This window comes from Diabrotica virgifera, chromosome 2, assembly GCF_917563875.1.
Source record: "Diabrotica virgifera virgifera chromosome 2, PGI_DIABVI_V3a".
In the NCBI taxonomy this organism is placed as follows: Eukaryota; Metazoa; Arthropoda; class Insecta; order Coleoptera; family Chrysomelidae; genus Diabrotica; species Diabrotica virgifera.
Window position 1 is genome coordinate 199,878,872 of NC_065444.1, and position 16,528 is coordinate 199,895,399.

General features: G+C 34.3%; 1 protein-coding gene across 3 annotated transcripts in view; it reads right to left on the reverse strand.

Annotated features, from left to right (window-relative positions):
* Positions 1–16,528, reverse strand: part of LOC114336237 (aminoacylase-1) — a 128,674-nt gene that overhangs the window by 9,195 nt on the left and 102,951 nt on the right. Inside the window, exon 7 of one of the 3 annotated variants that reach the window (XM_028286562.2) lies at positions 4,120–4,392. The exons of 1 other annotated variant lie outside the window; for it this stretch is intronic. In XM_028286562.2, coding sequence (XP_028142363.1) covers positions 4,149–4,392 — 244 coding nt within the window. In that variant the 3' untranslated portion in view covers positions 4,120–4,148. Of the gene's footprint in view, positions 1–4,119; positions 4,459–16,528 lie in introns of those variants that run through there. One more of the 3 variants, XM_028286566.2, reaches the window with a different exon arrangement.

Genomic DNA, 16,528 nt, shown 5'->3' on the forward strand with positions numbered 1-16,528 from the left:
TCCATGGCTTCATACAATTTATTTCTTAGCACACTATCATAGGCCGATTTAAAATCTACGAAAAGATGTTACATATGTGTCGATATTGAATTCATTGGTTTTTTCCAGTATTTGCCTTAGCACAAAGATCTGGTCTGTTGTTGATCGACCCGGTCTAAAACCACTTTGATATTCTCCAAATAGCTCCTCTAAATGTGCACTTAGGCGACCATATAAGATACTCAAAAATATTTTGTAAGCTGTATTAAGGAGGGTTATTCCCCTATAGTTTCTACATTCCAATTGATCACCCTTTTTGTGTAGCGGGCAAACGATTCCAATACACCACTCTTTCGGGATTTGTTCCTCATTCCAGGCTCTCAGTATTATGTTATATATTTGATTAGTCAGAGTAGCGCCTGCATATTTAATAAGTTCCGTGGATATACCATCACTTCCTGGAGATTTATTATTTTTTAGGTGTTTTATTCCATCCCGTACTTCTTGAATTGATGGAGGCTCTAATGGTGTATAATGTATACATCGATAATAAATCAAGTAAAATACGACGGAGATCCGATAAGCACTTAGCCTCACCGCAAGATGGCGCCTCTATCGCAAGGGAAATTCACTATCCTGCAGTACATTATCCTAGTCCTAGACAGCTGTCAAAATTTCAGCCGTATCGGACTCGTAGTTTTTTTTGACCTCGTGTGGAAGTGGGTATGTCCGCGAATTTTAGAAAAATGAAAAAAGAACAATATTGTCGATGATTAGATTCTGGTTTTAGGAAGAAAAATCGTGCATCAAAGAGCGCTTGGGTGCTGTACAGGTGACTCTTCTCTATCGATGGTGACCGTCAAAAGTTGGTTTTGAGTTTCAACGTGGTCGCATATGCCGGTTTTTGATGAATCACACCCAAATGCCTGAAAACGGCTACAATGAACGATATCGTGGCAAGAAATCTACGATCTCGTATTGGCAGACCGCCGATTGAAGGTGCATCAGATATATGACACAGCAGGCATCTCAAATCCGACAGAAGGGAGATGAGTACAGAGAAGTCTTAAGAGAAGAATTTGTAGGATATTATCAACAAGAAAATACCGACATGAACACAATTAATAGAGAAATGCAACGAAAGCTCTTGAAAGCAGGCCTGACTGTGGCAAAGAAAACGAAAAGTAAAGAAGACAAAATAAGCGTTGGAACAAAACGGTTGATGGAAAAGAGACGCCTATTTCTAAGCGAAGGAAAGCGAAACACCGACGGTTTCAAAGAATTGAATAAACAAATAAAGAAGGGAGTAAAGGAAGACTTAAGGATCTACAATGAAAACAAGGTAGAAAAAATTATAGAAAAGAATCGAGGCCTAAAATGCGTAAGACCAAACATAGGAAAGCCTCTAATAATCTCATTAAAAGATAAAGATGGAAAAGAAACAAGAGAAAAGAACAAAATCCTAAAAGTTACACAAACATTTTACCGTGATTTATATTTCTCAAACAAAGACCCAGATAACACAGCAAAGGAAAATCTTAAGAAAAAGATAATAAATGTGAACTCAGAAGTACTCCCTAATATAGAATCCTTCGAAATAAAACAAGCTATGGCACAACTAAAGAACAATAAGGCTCCGGGCCCAGATGGAATACTTGCCGAAATGTTAAAGGAGGGGAAAGAAATTATTCTCGAAGAATTGAAAAATCTTTTCAACGAATGCCTTCACAAAGGAGAAGTCCCAGATGATTGGAAAGAAAGCTTGACAATAATTCTCTTCAAAAAAGGAGACAGGGGAGATCTGAAGAACTAACTGTTTATAAGAGTAATAACTAATAGGCTATCCTCGAAGCTTGATAGCTATCAACCGGTAGAGCAGGCAGGATTCCGAAAGGGTTACAGTACAGCGGATCATCTTCTTACAGTCAGAACGCTAATAGAGAAAGCCAATGAATATCACTTGAACTTATACATTGGCTTCGTTGATTATGAAAAGGCATTCGACTCCATAGAACTTTGGGCAAAGCTATGAACAACTGCAGGATAGATTCTCGATACAGAATGCTCATACATAATATTTATAAGAAAGCTACAATGAAAATACAAATAGGTCATATCCTGGCCTACGCGCTCCGGATATAACTAGCACCTAGCTTCGGATATACCTACCTACGAAACATTGATCCACTATTACACACAAGAGACCAAGGAACAGTCAAAACAATGGACTTCCGGCGAGCGTGCTCCCATCGGCCGGAAAGGAGGCGGCCACCATTTTCTGAGATTCACAAGGTATAATCTACAATCTGCATCAACTACCTGGAGAAGCGCAAGATGGTCACAGAGCTCTATTATGCCGAATTATTAGGGCAATAAAAATTGCTCTGTCACCCATAAAAACATACCGGCTCACACCTCCCTCCATTGCCACCGCGCCAAATTGGTCTACGAACTGCTGCCCCTCCACCGTATTCTCCAGATTTGGTTCCACGCGACTTCTTTTCCTAACTTGAAAAAGCCACTCGCTGGGAAAAAATTCGAGTCGAATTACGATGTCATCACCGCCACGGAAGCGTACTTTGCAAGCTTCAAGAAGACGTATTTTTCAGAGAAGTTAAAATTGGTTGGAGCTTCGCTGGATCAAGTGTATCGAGATAAACGGAAACTTGTTGAGAAATAAATCATCACTTTTCCAAAACTTGCACTTTTCTTTTGTGGGCTCAGTACTTATGGGACCGGCCTCGTAGATTAATATTTGATGTTTAAAAATTAAATATACTCCGTCTAATATACTTACCGTTGCACGTCATCCGCGTCATAGCCCGTCACGTCACATGATACCAACACGAAATATTTAGGCGGTAGGTGTCTTCTTTTTTAGAATCATTTGCCGAGTACACTGGAATTACAGCTACTAGACATATTTTATTATATAAGCTTAGAAATAATATTTGAAGATTTTTATTAATGTTAACTTAAAGAAATATACAATAATATGTTTCATTTAATTTGTATAAATGGATTATGAAGCGTTTTTATGAAGCACATTTATTCGGAACACACTGTAACTGTAATCGAACGAAGGTGACGTTTTGGCATAAATTGGTAACATTTATTTGACAGTTGCGGTATTGACACTTCAGGTTTGTTTTTATTCTTTACTATAAATATTTGTTTTATTATATGTATTTATTGTTTTTATTATTTAGTTTAACGTAAGATTATAGCTTAATTCTTGTTTTCTATTTCTAATGTTTTTATTTATTTACATTGAATATTAATTTGCTTTGTTGTTAAATCCAGTTCGCAAAAATTATGTGATATATTTGATTTAAAATGAATTCAAGAATTTTTTGTAATTGGGCAACAATGTCAACTTAGATCTCTGATGTAGATAATGACGTGCAACGGTAAGTATATTAGACGGACTGTATATGAAAAATATACGAAAGTCATGGGTTTCCCTAATTTTTGTGGAATAACTTCGAAACCATTTTATCGAAACTGTATATCAATTATATTTATTCGAGGTTGGAGTTCTTCGCTGACAACAAAACTGATGCCTGAACTGATGACAAAAATATAAGCAAACTCACATTTACGATTACAATAAAATGACAACGAGTGTGAGATGTATTGTGCCATGGGGTATGTCAGACACCACTACACCAAGCACATAAGTTTCACACAGGCACCAATGCAGGGTTAAATTTTCTTAGAGGAATTACATAGAAGGAGCTACTTACTATTAACTACATAGAACTCACCAACAAATTAACAAGTAACGAAAACAGCAGAGACAAAATAAAAATAATTTGGAAGAAAAATATAGGATACAATATAAAACCACTACATTATATTAAAAAATTAAAAGGATATCTGGATTCTGGATCATAATGTCGTATATCTGGATCATAATGTCGTATAGTTCATATTCCTAATGTTTTTAAAAATTCTCTCTTTATTTGATTCAACCAAAACGTATATAAAAAAATGTTTTTTTTCTGCATACATTAGTTTCAAAATGTAAGTACTTATACCAAAACATGCACAATAATAGATCAACCAGTAATTAAAAACATGCACCAATGTAAACATGTTGTAAACTACTTGAATATACAAAAAAAAACTTTTTCATACCTAATAGCTCTGTAAAAATTACTAGAAAATCACATTTTCAGACGTTTTTCATTCTTCTTGAAATATCCGGCAAGATTAGCAATTTTTTCTAAAATCTTCTGGTAATAATCAATGCCTTTTAGAAAAGTTGCAGTGTTTAGGAACTCATCGTTGTCGTGGGCTAATATTGGCGTGTTATTAATCGGTGAAAATCCTATTGCGGGGAGACCCACAGTTCGAATATAGCGGCAATCGGTAGCTCCATAGAATACTTGAGGTCTGAGAGTTATGCCACTAGAAAAAATAAGGAAGAAATGGTGCTTCCCATATTTTGTTTTTGGTCAGGTGCAGAAGCGGATACTGTGTATAATAAAAAATAAAAAAAATACATATAATTGCTACGAAAAATTTTACATTAAACTTTTATAATTGTAAAATTTATAGTTTAAAATTATAAAACATAAATTTTATAAAAGGTACATGTTTTAAAATAAAAGCTCTAATTATTTAGAATACATACACTAAGTAATTTTATTTGCTATAAAAAACGTTGGATAATAAGTAAGTATTATTAATGTATTGGTTATGAAGGATTTATTCCAAACAACGAAAAACCGTCACATATTGCCCACGCACCTGCGCAGTAAACAAAATACTCTCCAACAAAAAGATGATGATTCATCGTCATCGCATCATCCTCAGACTGTTCTAACAAAAATTGTGATTGTCGTATTGAAAGTTATAGCAAGTTAGGCCTGAAAACGAAGCTAAGAATGGTTAACAGCATTATCATACCAGCCATAACATATAGATCAGTAGCTTGAGGCAAAACCTATAAAACCAACAGGAAGAATATTTAAGTACCTAGCACATAACCACACTATAAGAGAGGCTGTGAACATTCCCACATGAGAAACCAAATAGGTAAGCAGCCTAGATAAAATGAATATAAAAGAGTACTTACTGAATTTTCAACGAACTAAGAAATCATCCGAATGAAAGTTTAAGGAACTTGATGGACTAAGACAAAAACAGACCGGCAACTAGTAAGGTATCGGATATCAATACGAAGAGTAAAACATGAAAAGGTTTTTATTACATATTACGAAACAACATAGGTTGGCATTGCACTGGACATGGCAAGTGAAGTACAGTAGAGCGTCGATTATCCGAACTAATTGGGGGACATGGGTGTTCGGAAAACCGATTTGTTCGGATAATCGAAATATATTGAGATTGTCATACATATTTATCCACAAGTGAATAAAAACCATATTTACATAATTGTATATTTGTTTATACATACCTTGATAATGACAAATAGCAATTAAACAAAAAAGTGCAGTCTTTGCAACAACATATTTTTGGATACACAATTGAAGAAAATTGAAGATATTTTAAGTTAGTTACTAACGCTTGCTCAGTACTCGAGTGCGGGGCGCGGGAGGCGGGAGTTCGGATAACCGGTCGTTCGGTTGATCGACGTTCGGATAATCGACGCTCTACTGTAGTTGGAATAGGTTTGTTAATCAAATAGGATAGTCAGTTTTATGAAAAAAAGGATAGTTTTATTAAAGAAACGCAAATACAAAAACACTTACACCAGGCATGTAAGGGCACTATAGACAACCCCCAGGTTTTAAACACTACTACTTTACAGCATTTAATAAATTTCTTTCCAGGAGTTTTAGTTCATCCAAAAGAGGCCACAATTTTTCCCCCAAGGTACTCCAGATGAAGCAACCGCGATTCCGGAGCACTGAGACCGCGTACCGTTAAGCACGTGCTTGGCGACCAGACCATCCGGGTAGTCGGCTGGCGAGGAAAGCAAACACCAAATCGGCAGTCGATCGTCCGGTACATACAAAACCCTACTGCGTAGAGCCAGTGACCAAGGTCAAAAACCAATGTCACTGGCTCACTGAACTGGCACACATTTGGAGAAGAGGCAACTCTCGAGGATTCACAAAAAGAAAGGTAAAATAAAGGAGGAAAGGCGCATAATGCCACCCATATTAAATCGGCATCACCGCAGAAAGGCCACTCGGATGTCCCATTTTTCAGAGCATTCAAATTTAACAAGTAAAATTGTTAAAAAAAATTGTTATGTCTACGTTGGGGGGTGATGGGGTAGCTTTGTGGGTCAGAGGGATGTACTTTCTCCACGAGGCGTGACTTCTTTAATTTTCGGATATGAGAACACTCTAATCCGGGAATCCCATGTCGTATGTAGTGTATGTATGTGTTCCCAGTGACGGTTTCGTTGTCATTTTAAGTATTCGGCCAAATGAAGTACTCGTTGGACTGACCTGGGCACTAGGGTTTTATTATCTAGATTTTCGAATTACCGCCTCCGGAGGATACGAATGATGAAAATGCGCATAAAAAAGTTATACAAGCATAGTTAGCATAGTTATAGAAGCACTTTTGTAACGATGTCTGGATAGTACAAAAGTTGCCTTGGAACAAATGAGCAAGGAGGTACGTAGGTACGGTGTCTCTAGTATCTCCAGAATGGTACCTATAGTCCGTCCGACCTTGACTTTACAGTATAAAGAACATAGACAATGTCCTATAGGCAGTCCTTATGAGAGTTTTTAGCGTGGTGATCACGATTTTATCAAAAAGAATTTGTAATCGAACATTAGAGATTAAATTAAATCTCTTTTAGAAAGGCAATCTACAATTTTGGGATTCATATGCGTAATGAGTATAGTATATGAAATAAACTTAAACGCATATGATTGCCTTTCTAAAACAGTTTTAAGTTAATCTCTCTAATGTTCGATTACAAACTCTTTTTGATAAAATCGGCATCACCTCACTAAAAAATCTCATAAGGACTGCATTGCCTATGTTCCTTATACTGTAAAGTCAAGATTATAGAGAAAAAGACGTCCAGGAGATCAGTAGCATATAAATCAAGTAGCTGAAGAGGATGCGGTTCCACAAAGTAAACGATGGAGAAGCGGAACGATGACACAGCAACGCAGAAGAAAATAATATTCCATATTATGCAAGGTACACACTTAATAAAGGCAATAAACGTTTCTATTTTTAAAAATGAATAACCATTTTCAATTTCATTTCAACTTTACCGCGCTGAGCAGATGGGACGTGAATTATAAATTGTAAAATTCCCTCATCTTCCTTAGTCTCATCATCCGTTATGGCTTGCAAATTGTAGAAGCCTCGGAGGTGTTACCAGAGAAGGTTCCCATTGTTTTCAATCTGGTAGGATGTAGAATAACATTTTTTGATGTTGTTTTATGTGCTATTAGATTGAAAGCTTAGTTTTTTGTTTCTATTTTTATGTAACGATCGTCGTTAAAATAATTTCAGGGTAACATTTTTCTCAGGGAGAATACGATGATTTAATTGATACGTGGACGATTATAAGCCAAACTGTTATTTCCAGTAAGCGGACCACATTCTGTTTGAGTTTTCTTTTTGTTTTCAATCCTTTTCCACTGGTTGTCACGAGGAAGTCAGTTTCTTCTTCAATAACCAACCACATGTTTAGAGAAGATTTTTTATTCTTAGTTGTGGTTGATTTCTATCATGCATAAAACTCATTGCATTATGTATAACCAAACCACTTGGGTGTAAAATTGTGTCATGTGTCCTGTGCCGGACTTCTTTATTTTTTTATAGTTCCTACTTTCACGTTGATATTGTGAAATTATGTTTTAATTTATATCCAGTTGGTGTAACAAATGTAATACATATTTCTTCAGTAGTACACTGCTTTTTGGAAACTTAGGTCTTACTAACTCTACTACATATTATGTACTTCATAAATGGTCTGTGATGACCCAAAGATTGCCGAATTGCCGAAATTTTGTGTTATTCTGTTGAGATTAACATATTCAATTTTTTTATTAACTATTTAGATGGGAAATAAGCCACAATTAAATTGATAAAATAATTTTATTAACGTTTCGAAGCCCAAATCGGGTTTCGTTGTCAAAATACAAAATATTACTAAAATAAACAAAAATGTTGTTGCTAAGTAAAAAAAATCTTCTAATAATTTATTTAATCTGACTCATTTATATTGGCAATTCAGACGTATATTATACATTTTAAAGTAGAAAACTTTAAAATAATATCGCCAATATTTATGAGTTGCGTTCCTAGGACGACTTTAATAAAAGATAGTTCATTCGATTACATGAAATCAATCCCAACTTAAGAATATCCGTCACAAAAAAATCATAGCATGTGATCTGTCTTTAAAAAGACAACCAAATGCAACGATGACAGTAAAAATTCTCGCGTTAGACATTCCATAGTAAATCAAGAGGGAAAACCAGGAAAAAAACCTCGTGATACTATCCCGACATCGTAAGTATTTGGTCTTACATTTAATTTACTTTCAAAAAACTAATACCAAATTCTGACTTTAATATGTTTAAATTATAAATAATATTAATAATACATAGATATACAATAAGTAATACTAAAATATAAAATTTGTACGAACTCGATATGTTATTGACTTACTAATCGTGGTATTTTCTTTCTTTTGACTTCCTCTTTCAGTATGGGTAACCACATCCTACTGCATTCTACCGAGGAATTTGCGACACAATTGGTTTCATTTAGCATAATTAGAGCGGCTTCTTTGATTTTTCTCTTTTTACTATCTGATTCTTTCAGGACTATACTTGAATCTCTCCACTGAACTAAATAAAATTGTTCGCATTCACAAGGTATTTTATAAATGCAATTCTTTGTTCTTTCTTGTTCATTGTTAGGTTTAGTTTTGGATAGAATAGATCTCAATGTAATTTATAGGGATAAAAGGCAGATTTCGAGCATATAGTTTAATCAAATCTTGCCCTCAATGGGATCTTGCCCTTTAATCAGATCTCAATGTGTTTGTTGTTTTGAATGAAATGTTGAATTTATTTCCTATTGTTTCTCGGATAGTCCTTTTATATAATAATAATGAATATGGGATAATGAACATAGAGTTCAGTGGAGAGATTCAAGTATAGTCCTGAAAGAATCAGATAGTAAAAAGAGAAAAATCAAAGAAGCGGCTCTAATTATGCTACATGAAACCAATTGTTTCAAAATTCCTGGGTAGAATGCAGTAGGATGTGGTTACCCATACTGAAAGAGGTAGTCAATAGAAAGAAAATACCACGATTAGTAAGTCAATAACATATCAAATTTTATATTTTAGTATTACTTATTGTATATCTATGTATTATTAATATTATTTATAATTTAAACATATTAAAGTCAGAATTTGGTATTAGTTTTTTGAAAGTAAATTAAATGTAAGACCAAATACTTACGATATCGGGATAGTATCAAGAGGTTTTTTCCTGGTTTTCCCTCGTGATTTACTATGGAATCTCTAACGAGAGAATTTTCAATGTCAGCGTTGCATTTGGTTGTCTTTTTAAAGACAGATCACATGCTATGATTTTTTGTGACGGATATTCTTGAGTTGGGATTGATTTCATGTAATCGAATGAACTATCTTTTAGTAAAGTCGTCCCAGGAACGCAACTCATAAATATTGGCGATATCGTTTTAAAGTCTTCTACTTTAAAATGTATAATATAAGTCTGAATTGCCAATATAAATGAGTCAGATTAAATAAATTATTAAAAGAATTTTTTTACTTAGCAACAACATTTTTGTTTATTTTAGCATTATTTTGTATTTTGACAACGAAACCCGATTTGGGATTCGAAACGTTAATAAAATTATGTTTTCAATTTAATTGTGGCTTATTTCCCATCTAAATAGTGAATCATAAAAATGCCACAAGGAAATAGCTTCAGAACAACTTCAATTTTTTTAATATACTACATTCGCTCTCGCGAGATTTTTTTTGACACAGACGTTAGTAATTTCTTTTTTGAAAAATTCAGTTGTCAGAAGTGACTGGAAATTACTACAAAACCAACGCACCTGCTCATATCCAATATTATTAATAGTAAACAGACATAAAAATAACATAAACCTTACACCAATCAATATTTATTTATTTAAACCATTATAATGTATTGATAGCAAATGAGAAAATTATTTATTGTACAAAATAAAAATATTTTGTAGAAATAAACTTCACAAAATGTTATGAGATTAGTAGATACTCCCACTATTTCTAATAATTCTTCTTTTTTTAATGAAAGATTAAGTTGATTTGAGTTGATTTTAGCAGTTAATAGTGTGAGGTAGGAATTTTTGTGTTGTACGTTTCCTATTCCGAATGTCTCAAAAAAAATCTCGCGAGAGTGAATGTAGTATAGACTCCAAGTTTATATCGCTCATCGCACGTCCATCTTATGAATTTTAAACAATAAATGTCGCCTTTATCTTTCGTCAGTCATTTTGAATATTGCATCTTATGATAAAATAATTCTTTTGTAATGAGTAATGCCCTTATCTTTGAAGGATACAGTTTAAATGGACAATAAATCCACGTCATCATCTCAATCCATCATACATCAAATAATTCGTAAATGAAATTCACAAAATGCCATAGGTATGCGTCATTATTTTTTATGTTATAATTTCAATACTTTGTCATCAACTAGTAATCAAAGTTTAATTGTGACTATGTAATTAAAAGTGACAATATATTACACTCAGAATTAAATAAATAAGGTTCACGATCCACATGAGAAAAAATAGGTCTTGGGCCCACACTTAAGCGTAGGCGCAAAATTTCGCGCCTATGTGTTTGAAATCTTTTAATTTTTTTCGAATCGTGAGTAACTTATTAAAAAAATATATAGAGGTTTTCAGGGACTTAGAGCCCTCGGTAATAATAAAATCTTTCATCCTGTGTTTAAATTTTTCAAAAATACTTAATAGTTGTCTCAGGATTAAAAAAAAATGAATGCATTTAAATAGCATTGGCGCAAGATTTTGCGCCTAACCCCTTAAAGAATAGTACAAGAACAGCATCTTTAGAGGCTATCACAAGTCTTTCCCTCTGGCGTTATAAATTTCGTAGTAGTCTGGGCTGATTATCGGAAAATAGGCCATTTTTGGGAAAAGTTATTTACCAGCAATTTTATTGCTGGAATCGAATCTTATGATTGTATATATTAATAATATAGATATGCAAAGTCCGCAGATAGTGTGCTACTTTTTTTATAAACAAAATGGCGCCCGAAAATCGTGTTTTTTTTCAATTTTTGCTCTATAACTCCAAATATTTTAACTTTAGACCAAAAACACTCAAATAAAAATTCACCCCAATTAAATTCTGCATAGAGACGTGTTTTTTCTGATTTACTTCGACGAAAACTTTCCCCGGAAAAAGCGGGGTTTTCCAACAAAATCTTTAATTTTCAACTAAACTTTTAGATAAGTAGTTGTTAATCAATAATTAAATAACTTGGTAACGTAAAAGCCCTTTCCGTATATATTATAATTCCAGAAGCCGATGGAAATTGAATGAACAGTTTAGCAACAATTGAAATGTTATTTAAAAATTTACGGTCGCTATAATAACGACAATAATTATGGTGCCTAAGAATAATAATTTTTTCATAAAAAGACACTATACCTATCTAATGTACTTTACAGAATTGAAATTGGACTATTTAAGCGGCCTCAGAAATATTTTAAAATTATAAACAATTTTTTGGCTTATAAACAAATAGAATATCTCGGGAAATATTAAACTAAATTAAATTGTGAAAACGGTATTCGAAAGGCAGCGGTAGAATGCTTCTTTTAAAAGGAAAAAAGTTTAATTATGATTAGTAGTTCCTGAGATACAACCGGTCAAAGTTGACCGGAATTTACGGCAAAGATATAAACAATAGGATCATAATTTCCAAACCATCACCTTTTTATTTTTGTCCTCTTTCTCCACACCAATTTTCATATCTTTAAAACTCTCATAACATATATTATTATAATAAAAACCATCGATAATACGTGTGAAAATTGCCAAAAATAGCAAAATTCCAATCAAAAATTAGGTTGGAGAAAATGTAACCCTCAAAGTTCAAAATCGGTATACGTTAAAAAATGCATTTTCTCGGCTTCCCATGAAGCAATTTCCTTCATTCTTTTTTTGTTCCCAAGTAACTCGAGTATAGCCATCGAACTAACGCATTATTAAATGTCAAACTTGCTTTTGTTTTGTTATAATAAATTAATTTATTTATTATAACAAAATATTTTAATTTGTTTAAATAAAAATTGTTTAAATAATTATACAGCTTTCAAATGAGAATATTTATGTTTTTAACTTTAAAAGGTGCACTTGTAGTAAGTTTATCTAAAAAAAAAGCCTACAACTGGAAAAAATATGTAATTTTCTGTTCTTATAAATAAATTAATCTATTATAACAAAACAAAAGCAAGGTTGACATTTAATAATGCATTAGTTCGATGGCTCTACTCGAGCTATTAGGGAACAAAAAAAGAATGAAGGAAATTGCTCCATGGGAAGCCGAGAAAATGCATTTTGTTAACGTATACCGATTTTGAACTTTGAGGGTTACATTTTCTCCAACCTAATTTTTGATTGGAATTTCGCTATTTTTGGCAATTTTCACACGTATTATCGACAGTTTTTATTATAATAATATATGTTATGAGGATTTTAAAGATATGAAAATTGGTGCGGAGAAAGAGAAGAAAAATAAAAAAGGTGATAGTTTGAAAATTATGATCCTATTGTTTATATCTTTGCCGTAAATTCCGGTCAAATTTGACCGGTTGTATCTCAGGAACTACTCGTCATAATTAAACGTTTTTCTTTTAAAAGAAGCGTGCTGCCGCTGTCTTTCGAATACCGTTTTCACAATTTAATTTAGTTTAATATTTCCCGAGATATTCTATTTGTTTATAAACCAAAACATTGTTTATAATTTTAAAATATTCCCGAGGCCGCTTAAATAGTCCAATTTCAATTCTGTACAGTACATTAGATAGGTATACTATCTTTTTATGAAAAAATCATAGTTATTCTTACGCATCAGTATTATTGTCGTTATTATAGCGACCGTAAATTTTTAATCAACATTTTAATTGTTGCTAAACTGTTCATTCAATTTCCATAGACTTCTGGAATTATAATATATATGGAAAGGTCTTTTACGCTACCAAGTTATTTAATTATTGATTAACAACTACTTATCTAAAAGTTTAGTTGAAAATTAAAGATTTTGTTGGAAAAACCCGCTTTTTCCGGGGAAAGTTTTCGTCGAAGTAAATCAGAAAAAACACGTCTCTATGCAGAATTTAATTGCGGTGAATTTTTATTTGAGTGTTTTTGGTCTAAAGTTAAAATCTTTGGAGTTATAGAGCAAAAATTGAAAAAAAAAACACGATTTTCGGGCGCCATTTTGTTTATAAAAAAAGTAGCACACTATCTGCGGACTTTGCATATCTATATTATTAATACATACAATAATAAGATTCGATTCCAGCAATAAAATTGCTGGTAAATAACTTTTCCTTGTATTTTGCTAATTAGCCCAGAGTATAGGTAGACTTTATGAACATCCTGAGATTTAAAGCAAACAATGCTTGGAACATAAATACTACTGGGACTATACTAGACCAGGCGCATCTATAAAAATATTAGTGCATTTGGACGTTGAGAGGTGACTCATATTTTTTTTGCACAATTAAATTGCTTGAAAATAACTCATATAATAATAGTTGAGTTATCCTCCACACACACACACACACACACGCGTTCAACCCTGCCTCTAGGAACATGCGTGTACCGCCGACCAGTCGACGGAACCTGCATGTCCGAAAATCAGACAGGTCACGCCCCAAAGAGCGAATCATTTGGATCGGTACCCGCCTGACCCCCAGGCTTTTTTTTTCCTCCACCCCTCCCCCATACGTGAATACGAGGGGGAGGCTGAACTTTTACTTCGGGTGATTGGGTAATGATAACACCCTCCGTCTATTCTTGGTTGTGGTTAAGCCACCTATCTCAAGGGGTAGCTAATTAGCTTTTCTCCCTATTTACTTTACTGAATTTACTATTGTTAACATGATTTTGGACTGGAGTCCCTAAGTGTGTGCTCCCAGCGGGGAGACACCAACCTAGATTGGCGTCTCTCCGCTCGGAGCCTCTGTGTGTGTCGGCCACACAGCTGCCAATTTGACAATACTTTCGTATTGTTCTCCTCGCCAGCTGGGCAGCCGCAGGTCTGATCACCAAGCTCGTGCTTGCCGGACACGGTCTCAATGATCAGGATCGCGCTAGGTCTCTCATTGACCTGCCTGATGGGCCTATAGCCTAAGTGGCTTGAATAATGGGCCTGATGGGTCCATTATTTCATTTTATGTTGTTGTCTCCTTGATTTTGCCAGTACTAATATTTTATAGAGCTGAAGGCTAGATAGAAGTTTCGTATGCTATTTTTTTTTTTTTTTCCCACTTCTATTTTGCATGATCCTACGACTTTGTGACTTTCTATTTTTTCATGAGTTCGTTATTTATTCTTCTTCTGGGACATCCCTATATCCTGTTATTTGATGTTTAGGCCTTCTGTGTGTAGTACGTATATTTTCATCGTATTCTGTCAACTCTCTTAGTATTCTATTTGGATGGTCTCTTATTTCGTTGAATATTGCATATGCTTTTTCATCCATCGTTCTAAGGATCTTTTTCTGCTTTGTGTCTTTGTTATAAAGATATTTTATCGGTACATATTTAGGTACATTTAGGGCGTCTCTTATTATCTGGTTTTGTATTGTTTGAATTTTCTTTCTGTTTGATTTGCATGTGTATCCCCATGCTGCAGATGCATATGTTAATGTTGGTATTATTATACTATTAGCCATCCTGATCTTCGTTTTAAATTTTAATTTACTCCTACTTCCTATCAGGTGGCTGAGTTGACTTCTTAAGGCTTTAGCTTTATAGACCGTTTGTTTTACGTGTTCCGTATATGTAAGTTTTTTGTCTAGTGTGACCCCTAGATATTTCACTTGGTTGTTCCATTCTATCAGGGTATTGTTCATTGTTAGTTGTCTTTCTGGTCTGCCTTTTCTATATTGAAATACTACTGCCTGTGTTTTATCGGGGTTTAGTGCTATTTTCCATTTTATGCACCATTTTTGCAGTTGGTTTAGGGCTCTTTGTAGGTGATTCCTGGCTAGGTTTGGGTCGCTACTACTAGCTGCTATTGCTGTGTCGTCTGCATATAGGCTTAGTAGGGTTCGTGGGACTGTTGGTGTGTCTGCTGTGTATATGGTGTACAGATAAGGTGACAGCACCGCCCCCTGGGGCACACCTGCCTCCATGGTTCCGACCCCGGACAGGGTGGACCCTATCCGAACTCTGAACCTACGGTTCGCAAGGTATGACGCAAGGAGGCATGTCATCGCCTCACTGTAACCATTTTCATGCATTTTGTGCAGTAGTCCTTCATGCCAAACTTTGTCAAAGGCCTTACTTACGTCAAGGAAAGCTGCCGCTGTATACATTTTTTCGTTGAATCCTTTTGTTATATATTCAGTTAATCTTAATACTTGTAATTCGCATGAATGCCTTGATCTAAATCCAAACTGCGATTCTGGGATAGTTCCTAATGCTTCTGATTCTTCTTTTAGTCTTTTCAGGATTACTCTTTCCACTATTTTGCTTATCGCTGGTAGTAAGCTTATTGGTCTATAGTTTTGTGGAAAGGTCCCATTTTTCCCCGGTTTTCCTATCATAATAACATTTGCTTCTTTCCATCTATCCGGGAAGTATCTTAATCTTAGTATACTGTTTACAATGTTCGTAATATAGACTATTGTTTTTGTTGGCAGGTTTTTTAGCGCTCTGTTTGTTATGTTGTCAGGCCCTGGCGCTTTTTTTGCATTTGTCTTTTTTATTAATTCTTTAATTTCTTCAGGAGACGTGTGTTCTAGGTTTATTCTTCCCATTCTTCTACTTATTCTTTTTGCATTATTTTCTACTTCTATTGTAAAGTCAATATCTTCGTTTTCGTGGAAGTTTTGCTCATTACCCACTTCTAGGGTGTCTTTCATTACTTCTGCCTTTTCTTCTTCTGTGTATACTAAGCCCTGCTGTCCGTGTAGGGCAGGTATTGGTTTCCTTTCATTTCTTAATATTTTTGATACCTTCCAGAACCCGGATTTATTTGGATCTAGTTCTTGGATATATTTGTTCCAGCATTCGTTTCTATGGTTTTCCAGCTGTTTTTTAACTTCTCGGTCCAGTTCATTTGCAATTCTTTTGTCTTCCTGATCCCTTGTTCTGTAGGCTCTTCTTCTTTTTCTATTCTTCTCTTGTATTAGTTCCTTTAGTTCATCTGATATGTCTTTGAACCTACCTCTTTTGATTGTTGTTGTTTCTTCTTTGGTGCTGACTGTTATGGCATTCTGTATTGTTTGTTCTAACTTAATCACGCTGTCTTCTAGTTCCCTTTTGTTCTTGATGTTTGGAATGTCTCCTATGTTTTCGC